The 20,093-nt window shown below is 53.8% G+C and overlaps 11 protein-coding genes across 11 annotated transcripts; 4 read left to right on the top strand and 7 right to left on the bottom strand.

Moving 5' to 3' along the window:
* Positions 1–289: 289 nt before the first annotated feature.
* Positions 290–750, top strand: SNOG_08233 (hypothetical protein; the record flags this gene model as incomplete). Its single annotated transcript, XM_001798503.1, has 3 exons — positions 290–326; positions 464–610; positions 668–750. The coding sequence occupies 3 exons, from the start codon at positions 290–292 to the stop codon at positions 748–750; spliced, it is 267 nt and encodes an 88-aa protein (XP_001798555.1).
* Positions 751–2,644: 1,894 nt separating this feature from the next.
* On the bottom strand, positions 2,645–4,429 carry SNOG_08232 (hypothetical protein; the record flags this gene model as incomplete). The annotated part of the gene is made up of 1 exon (XM_001798502.1): positions 2,645–4,429. One exon carries the CDS (start codon positions 4,427–4,429, stop codon positions 2,645–2,647), a length of 1,785 nt encoding a protein of 594 aa, XP_001798554.1.
* Positions 4,430–4,852: 423 nt separating this feature from the next.
* On the bottom strand, positions 4,853–5,696 carry SNOG_08231 (hypothetical protein; the record flags this gene model as incomplete). The annotated part of the gene is made up of 2 exons (XM_001798501.1): positions 4,853–5,208; positions 5,492–5,696. 2 exons carry the CDS (start codon positions 5,694–5,696, stop codon positions 4,853–4,855), a joined length of 561 nt encoding a protein of 186 aa, XP_001798553.1.
* Positions 5,697–6,128: 432 nt separating this feature from the next.
* SNOG_08230 (hypothetical protein) lies at positions 6,129–6,478 on the bottom strand (the record flags this gene model as incomplete). The annotated part of the gene is made up of 2 exons (XM_001798500.1): positions 6,129–6,370; positions 6,466–6,478. The coding sequence occupies 2 exons, from the start codon at positions 6,476–6,478 to the stop codon at positions 6,129–6,131; spliced, it is 255 nt and encodes an 84-aa protein (XP_001798552.1).
* Positions 6,479–7,087: 609 nt separating this feature from the next.
* On the bottom strand, positions 7,088–8,225 carry SNOG_08229 (hypothetical protein; the record flags this gene model as incomplete). Its single annotated transcript, XM_001798499.1, has 2 exons — positions 7,088–7,505; positions 7,570–8,225. The coding sequence occupies 2 exons, from the start codon at positions 8,223–8,225 to the stop codon at positions 7,088–7,090; spliced, it is 1,074 nt and encodes a 357-aa protein (XP_001798551.1).
* Positions 8,226–9,011: 786 nt separating this feature from the next.
* SNOG_08228 (hypothetical protein) lies at positions 9,012–10,645 on the bottom strand (the record flags this gene model as incomplete). Its single annotated transcript, XM_001798498.1, has 2 exons — positions 9,012–9,138; positions 9,270–10,645. The coding sequence occupies 2 exons, from the start codon at positions 10,643–10,645 to the stop codon at positions 9,012–9,014; spliced, it is 1,503 nt and encodes a 500-aa protein (XP_001798550.1).
* Positions 10,646–11,089: 444 nt separating this feature from the next.
* SNOG_08227 (hypothetical protein) lies at positions 11,090–12,168 on the top strand (the record flags this gene model as incomplete). The annotated part of the gene is made up of 3 exons (XM_001798497.1): positions 11,090–11,273; positions 11,376–11,551; positions 11,599–12,168. 3 exons carry the CDS (start codon positions 11,090–11,092, stop codon positions 12,010–12,012), a joined length of 774 nt encoding a protein of 257 aa, XP_001798549.1. The 3' UTR covers positions 12,013–12,168.
* A 278-nt stretch (positions 12,169–12,446) lies between these two features.
* Positions 12,447–14,406, top strand: SNOG_08226 (hypothetical protein). Its single transcript, XM_001798496.1, has 9 exons — positions 12,447–12,476; positions 12,720–12,799; positions 12,849–12,900; positions 12,954–13,206; positions 13,257–13,332; positions 13,397–13,439; positions 13,489–13,533; positions 13,585–13,731; positions 13,783–14,406. Exons 2-9 carry the CDS (start codon positions 12,764–12,766, stop codon positions 14,211–14,213), a joined length of 1,083 nt encoding a protein of 360 aa, XP_001798548.1. The 5' UTR covers positions 12,447–12,476; positions 12,720–12,763; the 3' UTR covers positions 14,214–14,406.
* Positions 14,407–14,863: 457 nt separating this feature from the next.
* On the top strand, positions 14,864–15,604 carry SNOG_08225 (hypothetical protein; the record flags this gene model as incomplete). Its single annotated transcript, XM_001798495.1, has 2 exons — positions 14,864–15,050; positions 15,105–15,604. 2 exons carry the CDS (start codon positions 14,864–14,866, stop codon positions 15,602–15,604), a joined length of 687 nt encoding a protein of 228 aa, XP_001798547.1.
* A 190-nt stretch (positions 15,605–15,794) lies between these two features.
* SNOG_08224 (hypothetical protein) lies at positions 15,795–17,188 on the bottom strand (the record flags this gene model as incomplete). The annotated part of the gene is made up of 3 exons (XM_001798494.1): positions 15,795–15,846; positions 15,879–16,185; positions 16,288–17,188. 3 exons carry the CDS (start codon positions 17,186–17,188, stop codon positions 15,795–15,797), a joined length of 1,260 nt encoding a protein of 419 aa, XP_001798546.1.
* Positions 17,189–17,817: 629 nt separating this feature from the next.
* SNOG_08223 (hypothetical protein) lies at positions 17,818–19,862 on the bottom strand (the record flags this gene model as incomplete). Its single annotated transcript, XM_001798493.1, has 3 exons — positions 17,818–18,293; positions 18,345–19,776; positions 19,833–19,862. 3 exons carry the CDS (start codon positions 19,860–19,862, stop codon positions 17,818–17,820), a joined length of 1,938 nt encoding a protein of 645 aa, XP_001798545.1.
* Positions 19,863–20,093: the final 231 nt, after the last annotated feature.

Genomic DNA, 20,093 nt, shown 5'->3' with positions numbered 1-20,093 from the left:
CGCCTACCAGCAACGTCCCGTGCTCCAGCAATACCGCTGCATGTTCCCTGTCAATGATGTGATACCAACGTCAATCGGCGGGATCTCGCATGCTGCAGCAGCGCTGTGCGTGTCTCACAGGTGAGGGGTGGCTGACAGGGATAATGAGGCAAGCAGGAGCCACTACGTCATAAGGCAACACTATTTGTAGGACACTGTTGACTTACGTTCCTTCATACACTACACTCCAACAACTACAATAATTACCAGGCTCACACTCATAACGAAATCCACTCAATTCTCAATCGCAATGTCAGATCAAACCAACCAGCAGCAACAGCAGAAGGGTGCCTTTTTCCCTCCAAACCACTCTCAATCAGACACTCATCTAATATACAACCAGGCTTCTTCGGCACCGCAGCAAGCGGACTCGGTCCATTTTCCCTCTCCTCTCGCTCCCACATACCTTCCTAACATACCATAGGTAACGTCGCCGGCGCAGCAACAAACACCATCGGCAAAGGCGTCTCTGGCATCACCGACACCACAGGCAACGTTGTCGCTGGCGCGGGCAAGGGTCTGGGCGATGCGGTGACCGGTGTCACGCAGGGTTTGGGGGATACTACTAAGGGTGAGTGGGGTTTGGGGTGTGGGTGAGCATGGGGATCCGGGCTAATGAGTGTCGTAGCGGCGGGAAATATGGTTGGGGATACGACGAAGGCGGGTGGACAGACTGTGAGTGGAGGTAATCAGACGGGGGCGAAGCAGTAGATGGGCGACGACTGGATTGGTGTGCATGAGAGTTCTCAAAGAAATGAAATGAAATGGAATGAACACAACATGAACATGACAGATAGTAACACGACATGGAATTTGACGAGACTCGTGCAATTGCTTCTAGTGGATATAAATCCCCTCCTCCGTCTTGCTCGAAGTCTATCTCTGCGTCATGTTCTGAATACTCAAAACAAAAACACGGTATCGCTTGCTTCATACATGTCGAATCAGTTCTTTTCCAAAAGCATACATACTTCCATCCATGGCCTGTGGCACTCTGCACTCCATTCCAAAGACATCTCTTACGCTTCCATTGAGCAAAAAACCCCAATTGGCGCTGGTGATATGTTTGGACAATACGAAAATCCACTCACTCCGTACGAATGTGGTTGTTTTGCCACATTCAAAACTCGAAGAATGCCTACGCATGTCGTTGAGAAGACTGTGGCTTGGAACTAAAATCACGAGATCTTTAAGCATAGAGGCTTTTCAAGAATACGAACTGCGCATGTCTCATCCTGGCACTTGCGTTTGCGATCATGACGCACGAGCACTTCGAGATATATAAACACGCTCCGCACGTCGATGCTGGTATTTCTTTAATACATCGCATTGATCCAGTGAAAACAAAATCCTGGTATCTAAGTGTGATGAAAAAGTGCGACAAAGTTTCCCAAAACCATATTTGAGCCTTGATATGTCCGGGCTTTGATCTTTGCTCTTTGTCTTTCAAAAATCTGGAAAAGACTATCCATGTCTATGTTAACAACCGTCCTACGATGTGTGCTTGCAAAATCTCCGGTAATTCAAATTTCTCGAGAATCAACGAATATCTATGGCTCTGAGCCTTATAAAAACGAACCCACATCACCATGATGCCTGGAAGTCGAACTGGACTAGTAAATGAATACGTACCTGAGCCATGAATCTTTTGTCCAAGATGCAATGAAAACACTGAGACGCAAACGCTACATGCTATGTTCGTGAATTTGCAGGCGTTTGTCTCAAGACGCGATATAAAGCCCGCTCTCTTTTCTCTCATCTCTACCCAAAAAACATTCTGCTCTCCCGACAACCAAAATCTCTCATGCAATGGTCCATGTATTGTGCTGGCTGTCCAAAAACCAAGTTCAAATTGAGAAATCTGAGTAGTCGAGCTGCTGCTTTCTCACACAATCAAGAAAGTCGCGACCAGAAAACGAACTTCAAACCATGCATGTGAGCAGCACAGCGTACACATTGCGATATAAAAGACCAGTTCTTTTGACTCTATCTTTACATTGCACAACCATCTCTTTCGAAAATTAAAATCCTCGTGCGAAACTCATCATGCTGTGTTGGCTGTCCCAAAAAACCCATTCTGCGCCATGGATGTGAGCAGCGAGCTGCTGTTTACTTACACAAAAGAAAAGTCGTGACAAAAAAAGTCGGCAGATACACATGCATGCGTACAGCTCAAAGCGAGTTTGGCAAGTATAAATCTTGGCCGATCTACTGCTGTCTTACTCACTCTTGCCGGGCGCAGTCGTTGATGGTTCGATGAAGGTTGATCAATGATGATGAGCATCACCACCTCGAACTCAGGCGCCCAAGAGCTCTCAGCAAGTAATAATTCGCATCACCATCACCAAAAAGCAGCATCGAGAACGAATATTGGATGACTGGTCGTCATTCTTACTAACTTTACTTGTATATAAAAAGGTTGCTGGATACCATATGCCAGACTTGCAGACCCAAACGCCCAGAAATGCCATGTTCAATCAACGCCTAGTAAATGCTTCCAACCAAAAAAAAAAAAAAAACGCCGCGAAATGCCTTATGCAAGTATACCGCTGAACCAGCCAGCTTTCCTCATCCCTCATTCCTCATCCCTCATGACACCATTAACCTATCCAACGCTCTTTCCCCTCTTCCCCTTCCCACACTCGCGCTTACTCAGCGGCTCGTCAGGAAATACCCAGCCCCTCACGCGCTTTGCCTCGCGCTTCTCGCCCAGCTGCGGCTTCGGAATCCACGCATCTTTGTCAAGATGATTCTGGCGCGTCAGCGCCGCGGGACCACCGACGTCCATGCGCCACGTGCCCATGCCCTCGAACGGGTTCTCCTTGGCCAGCATGTGGAGATACCAGAGCGCGAGGGAGGCGGTGAGTTGGATGTCGCCGGTCTCTGGGTGGGGGCCCTGGGTAGCGAGGCTGATTGGCGCGGAGGTCTCGAGGTACCCGAAGATGGGCACGCCGGTCTGCGCGTTGACGGTGGTGGGGTCGATGGATGCGGCGTCAGACGGGCCGCCGCAGCGCACGCAGAGCAGCTCGATCTCGGTCATGATGAAGCCGTAGCGGCAGCCGTGCTCGCGCATGACGCGGTGGAGGTGCGCGAGGCCCTGGAGGTAGAGGACTTGCTTGGGGGGCGACTCGCTACGCATGCCGGTGTTCCAGTTGTCGTAGCACTTGACGAGGCCGACGACGCGGCTGCGGCCTTCGCCGAAGATGGTCTTCTCGTAGTCTGAGGGGTAGCTGGAGACGAACTCGGGCTGGGTGCGCATGCCGGGAACGGGCTTGACGGCGCGCATGACCATGTGGGTGTTGCCCTGGGCGACCTTGAGAGCGGCGTTGACCTTGTTGGCGTAGTAGTTTGTGCAGATATCCTGGAGCGCGGACTCGTTCTCTGGCTGCATGTTGGAGCGGCATGGCTGCGGGAGGTATGAGGGAGAAAGAGGGACCTCAAGAAGAGGAAGCACGGAAGGGATGGACTTGATGGTGGAGATGTTGAAGTCCTCCCAGCTGCGGAGGTTGCGAATGTCCCACCAGAAGTGGTTGTTGATGCCTCGTGGCGCGCTTGTGACACGGCGTACCAAAGCAGGAGTGGGGTTGGACGAGGAGAGATACTCAAGCAGAGATGAAGTTGGCGCGACAGGCTGGAAGCTATCAAAGCTTACATCTGTGAAGGAAGGGTACTGGACAGCTGGCGCGGGCTCGAACTCTGGGACAACAAAGTCTTGAGTACAAGTCGCGGTGTAGCTGGGAATCTCCTGGACCGTGGAGATTGTAGAGGGAAGCGAAGTGACGAGGCTGAGGTTTGATGATGGTGCGCCTGAAGCAGTCACGTAGCTGGGGAGGTTGCGGTAGGTGGGGAAGCCATAGCGGCTGATGACGTTCTCGTCGACACTGCTGGCAGAGCCAGAGCGCGCATGACGCGCGCGGTTGGCCGAGGCGGAGCGAGAGTGCGAGCCCATGTAAGACGAGGCTCGGCGACCTTCTTGAGGTGTGAAGACGATGGGCGAGTTCAGTGTGGAGAGGCTGAAGTCGTATGAGGAGACCGAGGCGGGGGAGGTCATGTTGCTGTGGACATTGTGGAGGTTGTGATTAAAGGGACTTGAGCCACGGCGGACCATCGAGGCCGGCCGCGAGTATGGGCTGTAAGCATAGTTCGCACTGGAGGTAGACGTCGTCCGGCGATGTCTGATGGGGCCCTGGGTAGGCTCTGCTACCTGGTCTTGCGTGCGGACCTTGGGCAAGAGAAGAGGGCCATGTTGCCTGATGGGCGACCGAGGCGGTGTGGGAACAGTGTGGCGGTCAGGTGACGAGCCCTGAGAGTAGTATGTGACATCTGAACCAACACTGCCCGGCATGTAGTAGGAAGAGTTGGTAGGCGGGGTTGTTTGACGGCTGTACATGATGAACGGGATAGAGCTACCAGACTGGAACGTGTGAGAATGCATCGCAATTCAGCTTGGTATGTCCAATGACTTACGCTGTGGAGAACGAGTATAGTGACGAGAAGATTATGGAATAGTGATTATACGGAGGCCCAGCTCCAAGTGTCTAAGACAAGATGCAAGTCGAACAGAACGAAAGAAAGAAACTCGTCTCAACCTGTGGGGCAGTGCTCACTGAAATGCTGGAAGCTGGATGATGGACTGGTGAATGCGGCACGGTGGCCGTTCTTATCCTCGATGCTCTGGGAGAACTGACGACCAGTGCTCATGGCGCGCTAAAACACCTGAAACACGATGCATCGAGGCCCGGGATGCTGGGCCTGCGGGCTTCTGGCGGTCTGGCGGTAGTATCACAGCAGAGTCGTTCTACAACATGGAGCCTCACAAGGCGCCTGAAACATAGCGCTGCTGGCGGGCGAGTACGTGGTCCGCTCGGCAGAACATGTCTGGTAAACGACTTGGAGCTATTCTTGCAGCCTCTTGCGCTCGATGCAGCATGGCTTCGTGGCTACACGTATGCTCACTGGCCATAGACGTCACGACGCGTCCCGATCGGGATGGCTTCAGCGAGGCGCTTGCAGATGGGGCGGTTGGGTAGCATGAAACCGGGATGGTCGGCGCCGCATTGCAACGCTTCTGCTGTACACAGTCGACGGTGTAGAGGGCCTGGGGCGGCAGTTTGAGGTTGGCATTGACGACAGAGCGAATGAGTTGTCGTGGTGAAGGTTGTTTAGCGCCTGGCTAGCGTCCGTGCTGACGTCCCGCCTATAGTGGGGCGGACGGCCGTTGTTAAGAGTCATCGAAGCGGTGCGAGGGCTCGATTGGCCCACGACGTTCCAAAGTTTCGTTTTGGCGGAGTAGACGTGCATGTTCCCGCATCCGAGCATGCACGACGAGTGAGTCACAGAGGGCGACGACTTTCGACTTCACGACTATAACACGTTCAAATGTCGCTCACAACACGACGCGTGCAGAGCGCGTCGCTGGCGATGCGTTGTCCGGGTCTCTCGCCTCGCCCACCTCTTCGCACCCAACTCCCGCCGGCATAACCTGCACTCGCTATCCGAACCTCAGTTTGCGGCTTGCCAGGTGTCGTTCTCTCGCGTCCAACACCCCGTCGCGGCCCACTATTGGCTATCCTTACCTGCCAATCCAAGCGCCGACACAGACCAAACGTCGTACCCGCAAACGCCGTCGTGGGGAAGAGGCTGAGCCTCAATGCCATGTGTTAAGCGCCCATATCGCCCGACCCGGAAGTATTAGGTTTGATTGCAATGTCCCAAATATAGCCCAAAACGACCTCAAACCGGCTGCGAAAAGGCCGTTAATTGCTTGATGGGAGGAATTAGCTGCCAAACTGATCTGATCGCCTCGTGGAGCGCTCGCGAACACTTGAGCGTGGACATGGAGGTTTCGGAAGCTTCCATGTCATGCTCTGATCTACGCGCCCGTGGAATATCATCCGGCCACCTGGTCAGCGACATGAGCTTCGGGAGATGCCTTTCGCCCCCTTTGTCCTCCTCATGCCGTACGCGCCCAGAGTCTTTGCCCGTCAGCCGCATCGGACGCATGTCAAGGCCTCCCTTACACAAGACCCGCCATCGTCATTTCGGTTTGAAGAGCCTCAATGCCTTGCTTGACCGTACGCGCCCGGCAATCAGGTGCCGCAACTCATCGGACCTTTGTATGCGAAGATGCCGGTTTCTTGTGCTGTTGGGACACCGATTTTGAGGCCGGGTGTGTCACTCGTCAATGTAGCGTGATTTTCAACGACCATCTGGTTCAATAGGTCCCGATATGGAGCCGAACATGCTTGACTATCGTGTCTTGGACAGGTCAGCAATGTGCGTGTGACATTTGTGAAATCTGTAGCCATAACTCCTGATACGATGCCTACGACTCCACGAGATCGAGTATGTGATGTTTGCCTAAGCATATTGTAACTATACGCGAAACGGAATACAAGTAACATAGAATTGGAAGCTATAACGCACCTTTACTCCACATAATAAGTCATCTGTCTACCTCCACCCCCTCTTCCAACTCCCTCAACCCGACCAAAAGACCTTGGTCTACACAGCCTCCCCCATCCCCAACTCCCTCCCCACTCTCTCCCACCACTCTCCCCACTGAACTACTCTCTCCTCTCTCCTCGCCTCCTCCGCCGCAAAAACAACCATATGACTCCTCACCGCCTCTTCCAAATCACACCCCAGATACTCCCTCTGCGCCTGCCTCGCCCCCATGCCCTCTCTATGCACCGCATTCACCGCGCCCAAGAATTGCCTGACTAACCCGTCGTCCCCACCACCATGTCCGCCGCCCGCTAGATGCGGGGTGTGCGTGACCGTCTTGCCATCTGAGAAAGTATGCACGTCGATAATCGTGCTGTCGTATGAGATTTCGCCTTTCGTGCCATAGATGCGGCCGCGTCGCTCGCATTGTTTTTCGGTGAAGGCGACCATATGGAAGAGCGCGGTTTTGGCGCCTCTGCTGCCGATTCCGTCACTGGAAAGTGGATCGTCGGCCCAGGTAAGCGTCACGGTTTGATCGTCGACGACATCGTTGTCGGATTCGTAGACGCAGCGACCGAACCACGGGCGGGCTTGTACTTCCTCACGCAGGCGTGGAGGGGGTGTAGTCTTCCGCGAGTGCTTCAAGCAATTTCGACTCTGCGGCTTCTTTGCCCCGCGCCTTGAATATATCTTCGATCTCCGGGTTGACGATTTTGACGGGCCAGTTTGCATTGCCGCGGGCGAGGTGCTTGTCGATGTAGATTTTCTTAGCGCTGTATATGCAGTCTGATTCGTGGGGGCAGGAGAGGCAGTTTGTGGCGTTGGCTGCTTCTTTGGGCTTTCGTGCTCGGCGAAAGAACGTCCTGGAGCCGGTCGAAGTGATGTGGGATGGTAGGTGAGGGGACTGATCAGCTCTCTTTGAAGGCTGGCTGCAGAGCATCCACATTATGAAGTCGATATCGTGACATGACTTTGTGAGAAGGGATGGCGCGGTGGTTGATTCTTTGCGCCAATTGCCTCTGCTCTTGAGTCAGCCCTGTGTATCTTCGAGCCATCATGATCATCCTCGATAAATGAACTTACCTCACATAAGAGTGACTGAAATGCCACCACCCCACCGGCTCAACATGTTCCATACTCAACACATCCCCAATAACCTCCTTCTCCAGCACCAAATGTCTCAGCATCATATTATGCTGCGAATACCTCAACACATGACAAATCCCAAACACCGTCTCATTCTCATTCTCCCTCTCCGCATCTTTCAACGCCCTGTACATCCGCCCACAACTCTCCATTCTCGTGCCCAACGGCTTCTCCACACAGATACTCATGCCCAGCCCCGCGATCCCACATACAACCTCCTCATGCATCTCATCCAGCACACATACGAAAACCGCATCGATGATGATCGGCTCAAAGCCCCCAACGCCAGTCAGACCTTTGCCAGTCTTCAAGCTCTCCTGTCTGTCCTTCTCATACTTGACCCAATCTCGCCAGTCAGGAAAGCACTGGCCGAACTGAGGAACCCCGGTGTCGGACCAGATGAAGCGCGAGCCGAAGAGGTTGCGCTTGTACTCGTTGGGTTCGCAGACGCAAGCTATGATGGCGTTGGAAGACGAGAGCGCGGCTTCGGCGTACGAGGTGCCACGGCTGCCTGCGCCGATGATCAGGATACGTGGTGGAGTGGCGAAATGTTGATTTAGGGGTGCTTGGAGGAAGGCTGTGTCGTCTGACATGGTTTGGGATGGTGCAGTGGAAGCATTTGAAGTTATATTTTTCGTCATGTCGAGAGATCGTTATGATGGAGTTGTGATAGTTGGCTTGAGAAATGACGCAAGTTTACAATCAGATTTGAGTTTCTTGTGTCTGGTTCAAGATATAGCTCTTTCTCCGGTTGTCCTGATGGCTGGCTGAAAGCAATTTTAACTTTACCATATGCGTGCTCGTATTTGATGGTTGCTTGTGCGCTGAATGTTGACCGGTCAATTGAGGGGAAAGTCCAGTTAGATAGAAGTGTAGCATCGATATCTATGTGCACGTTGCATTGCAGACTAAGCTGTGGTCAAAAGAGGCAATCACGATGTGGGGTGCGTGCCTGAGGCAGGTGCTCGAGCCAATGAGATCATTGCTAATAAATCATGTGCTTTGGCTTCTATCAGCTCAACGCCCTGAAGCGAGGCCTGTCCGTCCGTCTGCAACATACTATTAGACAGTCTTGATGCGATACAGCATCTAAGGCTATTTGCTATGTGATGAAAATAATGTAACACTCCTGCGACTATACCAGAGCCGATCCTACGACCGGTCTAACTCGTAGAAGAGAAGATAGACCTCCTTCTGCCTACCAAGAATGTCACTCGTCTTGCTTTCCTTGACCTTGTCGTCGCTGATACCCCACCATTTGTTGCTTGGCCTTTTTGGACTTGCGCTTCAGCGGGTTGGCTTCAGCTATTGACGCAGCCTTTTCTGACGCCTTGTCTTTAAGTGATCGCAAGCTCTTCGTCCGCGACAAGTTCTCAGTATCAGAGGATGAGGGAGGAAGTTTCAGTGAATTCGTATCCGGCTCGCGTGGTGCGGATGTTGGCGCAGGGCCTCTTGACGTTGTCGCCATGGAGTCTTGTGAGGAGAATGACTTCACTGAAGGCGAGTCTAGAGCTGGGGTGGAGGGGACAGGAGATGCGCGCCCATTTGTACCGGGCAAGTTAATGCTTGATATGCGTGGACTCTGTACTGCGGAGGGCGCTGCCGAAGGTCGTGCAGACGGGTATGGGCTTGCTTGCCGACTGTATGCGCCTTCTGTACCAAACGAGACTGGTGTCGAGAAGGGTAGAGGCTGCACTTGGCGTCGAAAAGCCTCATAGTGACCGCTGTTGTGGCTGCCCTTGTGTGTGACCGCACCGAGCAGTTTGTAGTTCTTTCGATGTAGTAAGCCACCTAGTGGGAGGGTTTCAGGGAATGACACCTTGGCCAGATTCTTCGTTGATGCGCTACCAATGGCATAGACTGATCGCGAGAGGTGGATGGCGAGGACCTTGGGAAATTGGGAGATGTACATGTGGCGCGATATTCTCCGCTTGGGCGATTGCTTGGAATCGGGGAGCTCGACGTCTTTTGGTGGGTTTTCTGGGTCTGTTTCCATGGCATGCCGTATTTTTACAATGTCCGACTGTATGCGCTCTCTGACCTCTACGTCTGTAGCTTGTGACAGCTCGTGGTCCTTGCTCCGCAAGGCATGTTCCAGGCGACATCGCTCGCACTTGAAGTCGTCAATGGATTCGACCTTCAGCATACCGTCGAAGCACGCGTTCAGCGACGTCGACGAGACTTGTGGGACGTTCAAGGTGAGGGTGACGAATGTGGAGACTGACGGCTTCGGCTTGAAGTGACATGTCTCGCACTCGATTTGCGACTCGATTTTGCCTTCGAAGGGAAAGCCGTCTTCGTCAACCGGCGGCTTATCCTCGTCTTCGTCGTCATCTTCCTCCTCCTCCTCGATCGTGTTGCTGTCCGAGGCTGCAGCGGGCGCGGTGCCAAACTGCTCGATGATTTTGCTTCGCTCGGACGCTGTGTCGCCGTTCGCGACGTTGATGCCGCGCTTCAGGGCCTGCCGCCTGGCCTTACTTCCGGCGTGGTATTCGTCGCATAGGCGCTCGGTGACGATCTGGAGAAATTCCTGCGCATCCTGCTGCTGGCGACTGATGCGGGTGCCGAATGCACGCTCGAGCGAGCGTATGAAGGGCTGCGGCGAGATGGTCTTCTTGTAGATGGGCCGCTCGTTCAGCGCATCGAGGACATCCTTCAGGCCATAGGTCAGCACGCCCTGCTGCAGGCCCTCCAGCTTTCCGGGCGTCACCGACGAGTTGTCCGTGTTCAGTCGTCCAGGGTCCACCTCGTACACTTCTGGCCCGTCGAGCTTCCGCCTGTGGGTTTCCCGTATGAGGTAGATGCGCAAGTCGGGTAATCCTGCCAGCGCCTGCAGCACCGAATTTATGAAGCAGTCGTTGGCGGCATTGCTGAGGCCGACGACGCTCTTCTTTTTCGTGCTTGAGCCGTCATCGTCGATGAAGAATGTCGGCCCAAAGACGTAGACCAGAGTGATGGCCGCAAGAGAGGCGCCCGCTGCATAGGTTGCGATTGTGAGGGGCTTCTCAGGCATTTTGCGGCGCTGTAGACTTCCGCTACGTCGGGATTGGACGGGCGGACGGGGGTTGTGCGATGCTTTGGGGCCGTTGTGGCAGGGCGGAACTGCCGGCGTGGGGCGAGAGACGCTGGTGCAGATGCAGATGCAGATGCAGCAACAGGGGAAAAGAGCACGGGGGAGCAAGTGCTTCTAGGGCGCCATTGTCAGACCGTCGCCCAGGTTCCGAGGCATCCCGCTGGGCAGTCATCTGCGTTTTGCTTGGGTATGAAGCTGTAGCGGGCGCCAGGATATGCCGCAGAGCCAACGGCGAGGCGCCAAGCGTGGCCCGGCGATTTGCTGTTTCACGTCCGCCGCCGCGCAGGGATTCGCAACCATCGCCATATTTGCGGGTAGACTCTGAACCACGAGCCTCTTTGCTGCAGCGAGACGTTGGAGCCGAGCGCCGAGCCATCCTTTTCAATGGCATCCGTCAGCAGGTCATCGCTGCTGCCACAGTGCACGTCATGCTTACGGCGGGTTGCGCAGCAAAACCTGGGCGGTTGGGGGTCGCAGCAAGCACGCAGCATTTCGAAGAAGGCAAAGGAGGAGGAGCGGAACATTGTTGTTAAGCTGCTGAAGGACGTGCCAAGATATGGACGCGCGGGTTCGTCTTCATTCAATCATTTCTTGGGCTATCAATTGACTTTGCCCAGGCTCATAAGTGACCGCTGAACCCTTCCTTGATGCGCAATCGATGAGTTCCCAGCCCGCGTCGCAAACTATGTGACCGCCGTACAGCTCAAGCAATTAAAAAAACAGGACCTCGAATTCGCAAGAGACTTCTCATACGGCGTGCGGGAAAATCTGGAGGAGGCAGAAGAGGACGAGGAGGTGGTGGCACATCAGCGCTATGTGCGGCCAATTGAGATTGACGTCCTGAGTGTGCGTGCTGATCCACCCTTCTACATGACGAAGACTGACAAGACCAGCCCGAGCGATCCATGGAACTCATCAACACCTTTGTCCCACCCACCATCGACTTCTTCCGCCAGCGCATCGAGCAGGACAGGGAAACGAGACAGCGACCCGGCGCGTCAGGCGCAGCTGATGTTCTGACTGCAGCCGCCATGGCGAGCAAACCAAAGGCACACGCCGATGCCATCTACGGCTCAGTCTCGACTGCAGACGTCGTCCAAACCATACGAGGAGCTCTGGCGCACAACGACGAAGCAGCTCGAGTGATACTCAACGAGAACGATATAACCTTCGTCTCGGGCCACGAGGAGGGTGATGCCTCGCGCGTGAAGCAGCTCGGCGTGTTCAAGATGGAGATACAATTACCGGGCGCAGCGGAGCCCCTTGTGAGAAACATTCGGGTCAGAGAGAAGGCATCCGAGGCATAACTCGGAGCCTGGAGGTTGCGGACATAGTCACGAGCTCATGTTAAGGAATCTAGAACCTCGGAAAGAGCCCCTGTATACATATCCGTGTAACAAAGCCATAGAATCACGAATCCAGCATAGCATCTTCATAAGCTTCGGGAGAAAGGCGCTACAGTCACGCGTTCGGAGTGCATCTTCACATGATCACATGATGTGATTGGCTGGGCCCTGTCCTACACATGGCGTTTGGAAGCTCGGTAAACGGAGGCACAAGCTGGTCACGATCTGCGGCGAGACTCGGACAGACAGGTCTGCTTCAAGAAAAAGACGTCTCATGGTATCCGCTTGCCGAGCGCGGGCCCGCAATGACTTCAGAGCGCGGCCGTGAATGCTTCGGCGCTTTTACATCATATCTTCACGCTTCATAACCCACGCTGTCCTCCCAACAGAAGCAAACAAGTGAGGCAATTGATACCGAGCAACATGTAAGTAAGACTTATTTTCTTTGCATGAGCTTGATGCGGCTTATCCGATATCGGTAAGAAGCAAAGCTGAGCATGCGCTTTGCGTGAGTGGATGCTGCTGCGTCACAGCACGTACGGAAACAGCGGGGTCACCCCACTAAATAGCTTGACATTACCTCTCAACGAATGCGTCGCAAAACTCTACAACCTCACTGTCTCTTCATAAACCTGCCATTCCACATCAATTGACTGTACAAATCGCAGAAACCACTCAACTTCTACCAAACACACATCATCAACAGATCATCATGGGTGCCAAGGACGTTCTCTCCCGCAAGTCAGGTGTATGTCAAACCAAACAACAGCTCTTCAGCTCGGGCTAATGAACATCAGGTCATCGTTGGCGATGATGTCCTCGCTCTCTTCAACGACGCAAAGAAGCAGGGTAAGAAACACATCAAGTACTATGTCAAGTACAATCTTAACATTCGTCTCCAGGCTACGCCATCCCCGCTGTGAACGTCACATCTTCCTCCACCGTCGTTGCGACTCTCGAGGCCGCTCGCGATGCCAAGTCGCCCATCATCCTCCAGACTTCCCAGGGAGGCGCCGCCTACTTCGCCGGAAAGGGCGTCGACAACAAGAACCAGGAGGCGTCCGTCGCTGGCGCTGTTGCAGCTGCTCACTACATCCGCTCAATTGCGCCCATCTACGGCGTTCCCGTCGTTCTGCACACCGACCACTGCGCCAAGTGAGTTGCAACAATCTCATCAGGGTGAGAGCATTGATTGACAATATCAGGAAATTGCTGCCATGGTTGGACGGCATGATGGATGCCGACGAGGCCTACTTCAAGGAGCACGGCGAGCCCCTCTTCGTAAGTCGCACTAGAAGAATTACAAACTCGTCTTGAAGCGCTTTTGCTAACGTCTGAATAACAGTCTTCCCACATGATCGACCTCAGTGAGGAGGAGAAGGACTGGAGTGAGTAACAACATCATCTATTCTTCTGCTCATGCTGACCATCATCAAGACATTGCCACCACCAAGAAGTACCTCGAGCGTGCTGCTCCTATGAGTTCGTATCCCTGAAAACACCTTATCAGCACAGAATGCTAACAATTTGCAGAGCAGTGGTTGGAGATGGAGATCGGTATCACTGGTGGTGAGGAGGATGGTGTCAACAACGAGGAGGTTGACAACAACTCCCTTTACACCCAGCCCGAAGACATCTACGACATCTACAAGGCTCTCTCTGCAGTTTCGCCATACTTCAGTGAGTTCAATGAAAGAGGCTCTCTTTGAAGCATGCTAACAAATATTTCAGGCATTGCTGCCGGCTTCGGTAACGTGCACGGTGTCTACAAGCCTGGAAACGTCAAGCTCCGCCCCGAGCTGCTCCAGAAGCACCAGAAGTACGTTCAGGAGAAGGAGGGTCTCAAGGAGTCCAAGCCTGTCCACCTTGTTTTCCACGGCGGTTCCGGATCCAGCGTCGACGACTTCCGCGAGGCCATCTCATACGGTGTGGTCAAGGTCAACCTCGACACCGACATGCAGTGGGCTTACCTCAGCGGTGTCCGTGACTTTGTCCAGAACAAGAAGGACTACCTCCAGACCCAGGTCGGTAACCCCGAGGGCGACGACAAGCCCAACAAGAAGTACTACGACCCCCGTGTCTGGGTACGTGAGGGAGAGAAGACCATGTCCCAGAGGGTCAAGGTCGGTCTTGAGGACTTCCTTGCCGCTGGAAAGTTGTAGATGTACAAGTCGAAATGCAACGTTAGCGGGGCATGGCGTTTGCGGAGTAGTACGATAGAGGAGGTGACGCATTAATGCACAGGCGCGAGTGTCAGAATATGAACTCTGTGTAACGAGGATGATAAGAATGTATGCCTACAAAGGAACATTTAATTCTGAAATGAAGAATATGCCTAAAATAAACAATATCCACATCGTGAGGCCTGCTACTTGGTTTCTACATGTAAAAAATCAAACTAATCTGCAAAGGTACTTTTTGACCTAAGGGCCTGATCACCTGTCATGCGCCAGACCTTGGAAAGGCCCAGAAGGTGACGACATAGCCATGAAATGCCATGACTTGTTCTTCGACAGCCAACGGCATATCTCGTCGCCGAAAGGGTGTATGACGAATCGAGCCTAGCTCAGCCCTATAGAGCTCCTATGCCACGGTGACATCATATGTATGCTGTGCTGCTCTTTCCAATTTCATGATTTGCGCAGGCATGTGAGCAACTTGACATAGCGCCACATATAAACAGATAACGTCACTTATATACTGTGCCCAATCCTCTCCTACATTTCTCCATCATATCTCAAACGACCTCACCTTCAACAATTTATTCGTATTCCACAATCTCTACACCCACAACACCACAACACACATCACAATGACAGGTGGACTCGGAGATTCAATCCGTAAGGGCGTCGGTATGATCCACGGCACTGGCGAAGCCATCCGCGGAAACATCAACGCCGCCGTCGACCAAGCAGCTGGCGACAAGGCCTCCGCAACTAAAAACCAAGAGATCGCCCAGAAAGGCGTCGATGAATGGGACCGCGGATATCGTGGCCACGGTAAGCTCTAAGCCCTCCATATATGTCAGAATATAGCTAACTGTACAATCACAGCCCTGGGAACACAGCCCGCGCACGGCGTAGGCCACAACGCTCCCTCCGGCGCAGCAGCCGAGTACCAAAACACCACATCTTCATCATCGAACTACGGCCCGCACTCCACCAACGCGGGCAATAAGCTCGATCCCCGCTTCGATTCAGATATGGACCACCGCGGCACGGCGACTAGTTCAACGAATGTTGGCCCGCACTCGACTAATGTTGGCAACAAGGTGGATCCGAGATTTGATAGTGATATGGACCATCGCGCCAACCCTGGTAGTGTGGCTGGACCGGGAAATGCTGGACACCATACCAGCAACTTTGCGAATAAGCTAGATCCGAGGGTAGATAGTGATATGAATCATCGCGCGAATCCCGCGAGCAGTGTGGGGATTCAGGGCGCCGGGGCTGGGGGTGTGGGGGGCGTTGGAAGTACGAATGCGGGACCGCATGCGAGTAACGTGGGGAATAAGCTTGATCCGAGGGTCGATTCGGATTTGGATGGGAGGTAGATGATATTTACTGCGATGATATGATACGACTAGAATGAATATACCCTTTTCTACATTCACTTATCATTCCTGCAATCGAGTGTGCTCCCCCAATGCCCCTCAGAGTGAAGCAAGCAATATCAATTCTAAGATCCCAATTCTAGCCATCCTCTGTCTATAGCCCTTCTGTATCCATCCACATCCTCACACATCAGCACCCCCATATCTTGACGTCGTATGCACCAATCTCCCCCTCACCCAAACTGCCACAGTATTCCTATCATCCCCTGAGTACACCCACTTCTCTATCTTGTCTCCAGTCTTTTCCCACCCGAAAACATCAACCTGACCCTCTACCACCTCTCCCTCCTGCACCTCCCCAAGCACAACCATCTGCGCATCCCACTCCATGCCCACCTCAAACCCTCCGACCTTATCTTCCAACCCAACGACTTTCGCGCCGCCGCGCGTGGCTAGATACAGCGCTTCCTCGGTGGCCAACTTGTCCGATTCCTGCGAGGTTTGCAGCGACAAGTGGCGCGAGACCCAAATCGCCTGCCTTACATTTTCCAAGATGGAGGGGGAAAACCCTCCAGACACATCTGTCCCGAGACCGAGCGTATGCCCTTCATCAAGCAGCTCACGAACAGGACACAGCCCGGACGTAATCGCCGTATTACTCGCGGGACAATGACTAATCGTACTCCCCCTGCTTCGAATCGTCCTGCGCTCTTCCTCCGACAAATGCACCGCGTGCGCGAGGATCGTCTTCGGCGTAAGCAATCCATGCGTATCGTACACGTCCGTGTAACTCGTGCTCTGGGGGAACATCTCCTTCACCAGCGCGATCTCGCCTACGTTCTCGGAGATGTGGGTTTGCACGAAACTCGCCGTCTCGCGCGCCACGTCTGCAATCGCACGCAGACACTCGGACGTGCAGGAGGGTGCGAAGCGCGGGGTTAGGATCGGCCGCACTATCTCGCCTGCTGAGTCGATGGAGCGGATGTACGAGATACATGCGGAACTATCTGCCACGCTGCTCTCGACGCTGGCGTCGCGGTAGTACGAGGGGCTTAGGTCGCTGTCCATGCATACGCGGCCGACGAGCGCGCGCTGGCCGCGCTTCAGACAAATGTCCGCGAGCAGGTTGGTTGCGGGGACGTGGATGGTGGCGTAGTACGCGGCGGTCGTCGTTCCGTGGGACAGCGTGCGGGAGACGAAGTTTGAGTAGATCTTCCTTGCCCGGTCCAAGTCCGTGAAACTGGCTTCCATGGGGAAAGTGTACGTCTGCAGCCAGTCAAGCAATGTCGTCTTGCCGAATAGGCCTGTGTTTGGGTGTTGCGGGGCGTGCGTGTGCGTGTCGATGAAGCCGGGGAAGAAGAAGCTGTTCTTGTACTTGGGTATGATGGTTTTGGCATTTTTCCATTCGGGCTTCTGGCTCTTGATATCTTGGACATTGGCGATGTCTTTTTCTATGAAGGAGATGATGCCGTTTTCGTCGACGCCGATGGCTGCATGTTCGTATATGTCGAGTTCGGTCAGGGATTTGCTGTGCACGAAGGTGCCGAGGTAGATTGTTTTCTGGATGGGGGCTGAAGCTGCCATGTTGGACGAGGTCTTGTACCACTATCGTTTCCTTCTCTTGTGATTATGCGATGTAGTTCCTTAGCCACTGCGAAGACGTGATCCGGCCTTGCTGGTAGATAGGGTCTAGATATGAGCGTTAGACAAGCGCTGCGGAGACTTAGCAATTATCTACGGAAGCCTTCTTTCCTATAGCAATTTTTTACAGAAGCAATCCCAAAAACACAAACAAGTCTCCAACAACCATGGGGCACAGTACACGTTTTATCAATGCTCCAAGCCGTTCGACCCGTCGCGGCTAGCGTCTCGCTAAGAGTGGAAAGTGCCTGGCACGTGGAGCGGACCGAGTCTGTCGGCGGCCTCCGATGTCTTACTATCAGCAGAAGCAAAAGTCAAGTCTGAGACAGGTGGTCGGCGAAGACAGACAGAATGTATCAAAGAATCTGATTCGAATTTCGCCGCTATCCTATCTGGCCAAGAGACACCCAAAGCCTCTGCTGAAAGCTCGCTTTTTCCTCGCCAGGTGCGCCATGCCGCGAAAGGGATATCCTAAAGTTACGCAAAACTCCGCATCTAGGTATACAAGTTCGTTTCCTAATGTCCTGCCTAGTGATCACTGTCCACATTGAATAAAAACGGCCAAACACTGCTCATAAGCTGTAATCATGGATTGCTTGCGGACCCTGGTCGTTGTAATCGGGACGGGTCATGTAGCCTTTGCTTTGACCTTGATCCACAACGAAAATCACTTTTGCTGCGACTTGTGCGCCGAGAAAAGCTGATTCTTCGAATCCAACGTCTTTCCACTCTGGAAAGTACTCCGGAGGCTTGACGGTCTTAATGTTAGTAGGTGTCTGACCATGAGCTGAGTGTGTATTTTGTGACATGCCCATGAGCGGGTTAACCCCATGTGGAGTGAGATGCTGATTCTGTCCTGCTGTGGCGGCAAACAGCAACGGGTTGACTTGAGAGCCACCGTGCGGTCCTAGCTGGGGTTGTGGTGTGTTTGTGCCTGTACCGGTAGGTGTAGAGATGTTGGATGGTATCTCAGAAGTAAACATGGTTGCTGAAGAGGGTGAGATCAGGTACTTCTGCTGAAGGGTCTGAACCAAGTTTTCTTTGAAGCCTGTTAGGATGTTAGCATATGCTCAGCAGCATGTATGCAAAAACAACTTACCTCGTAACCGCGATCCGTTACCGCAAATGATGAGATTATCCCAAAGATCACTGCGCTTCTGTACTTCGTCTACAGACGATATAGCACGATGTACAGCTGCCGCGATTTTGTCTACTGTGCCGTCACTGTCGGCCTGGAATCGCTCGCTACCGACCTCGATCTCGCGTCTGATGGAGCCAGCCCTTGAACCGCCTTCGCCAGTACCATTTGCATCGGTTGCTGAGCGGTGTTCACTATTGTCATTGTGCTCCTGGGCTTGTTTGCCGGTGATTTCGTTCAGAGCGGACCTGGCATCAGCCAATCCTTGGGTACCGAGTTCCATGTTCTTCAAGGTGTCCAGGAGAGCATGGTCTTCAAAGAGGAAGGTTGCTTTCTCGCGCTTGGAGTTGGGCAAGCGTACCTGCCTGTTGGCCGTATCTGGTGCTGGGGCACCCTTCTTCTTCGCCAGTGCTTTCTCCTGCTTTTCTTTTTCCTTCTTCGCAAGGTACTCGGTCATCTTGCCGCCTGCTACGATGCTTGCTACGTCAAGTACGCCTTCATTCTCCTCGAGCCCTTCGTCCTCGCCGACCTCAGTATCAGGGCCTGGTCCTCGCGGTCCATTGCCGATAGTGGCAGCTCCTGCGGGCCCTGAACTTGTGGCACCTGTCGATGCAGCAGCAGCAGGGTTCGTCACAGTTTTATCGGCACCCGCGCCCGTACCGGGCAGCGGCATCCCGGGCGGGAGAATTTCGCAAATCTGCGACCTCTTCAGCTGCTCGCACATGTCCCGGTTGAAGCCTTTAGATTTCAGCCTGGCCAAGAGACCTGACGTAAATGCTTCTCCACCACATCCTGAAAGCGAGATAACCCTGCCCTGCGTCTGCGGAATGAACTCGCTGACGGCGGTCACGTCAGCCTTATTCTTGCCAACGTCTATTATGGTTGCGGTATGCACTCCATATGCCCACGTTGTCGCCAGTGCGGCATCCATGAGGCCGAATGCGGGGGTCTTGAATTTCTCGAAGAAGAATTGGGTGAGTTTCTCGTGCTCGCGCGGCGTCCAGGCAGGTTGTGCTATGAGCAGGATGGCGGTGTGGAAAGGCGGGTTCAGTGTGTTGTAGACGTGCGTGAGGAGCGCATAGAAGCAGGGCCAGTCGACGATTCTGCCGTCCTGTATGGGCCATATGGCTCCCTCTTCGGAAATGCGATCTTCCTCCCACAGGATCTCGTCGTCCTCTCCCTCTGTCACTGGCTTCGCATCTTCCTGTGCCTCGCCATTGGCTTCGCCGGCGGGCCGTGCGGCGTTCGCATTCTTGCGTCGAATCTTGTAAGGCTCAAACTCTCCCTCATTTTCTGCGGGGAACATGCGCGACCGGAAGCGCAGTTTGCCCGGGGTGAAGGACTCAGGCAGGCCGAGCTGCGCGACCGTCGTCTCTGAGCCCGGCGCAATGATCTGGCGGCGACATTAGCTCACGTGAAGCGCAGCGCGTAGTGCACGTGATCGCATACTATGATCTGGTCATCCTTGAAGGGCGGCATGGTTGCGCAATTGTGAAAGAGCTTCGAGCTTCGAGCTTCGAGCTTCGGCGCGTCTGCGATGGAGCTCTCAACGCGCGAAGCAGCAGGAGCTCATGCGGCTGACTAAGCACGGACCCACTCCCTCGTCCCGCAGACCTGTCACAAGCCAATGGCGCGCTCAACCTGTCCAGTGTGTCCAGTGTCCAGTGTGCCTGCAGCTTCCCCAAACGTGCTCGACCACACAGCACCATG

This window comes from Parastagonospora nodorum, assembly GCF_000146915.1.
Source record: "Parastagonospora nodorum SN15 chromosome Unknown scaffold_12, whole genome shotgun sequence".
Lineage (NCBI taxonomy): Eukaryota > Fungi > Ascomycota > Dothideomycetes > Pleosporales > Phaeosphaeriaceae > Parastagonospora > Parastagonospora nodorum.
The sequence above is the reverse complement of the archived record's forward strand: the minus strand, read 5'-3'. Positions and strand labels throughout refer to the sequence as shown.

Excerpts from the sequence above, each read along its gene's own strand:
- SNOG_08226 (XM_001798496.1), top strand. The coding sequence starts at position 12,764 with ATGGGTGCCAAGGACGTTCTCTCCCGCAAGTCAGGT. Across the intron at positions 13,440-13,488 it reads TGAGGAGGAGAAGGACTGGA|ACATTGCCACCACCAAGAAG; the intron begins GTGAGTAACAAC and ends ACCATCATCAAG. Across the intron at positions 13,534-13,584 it reads CGAGCGTGCTGCTCCTATGA|AGCAGTGGTTGGAGATGGAG; the intron begins GTTCGTATCCCT and ends AACAATTTGCAG.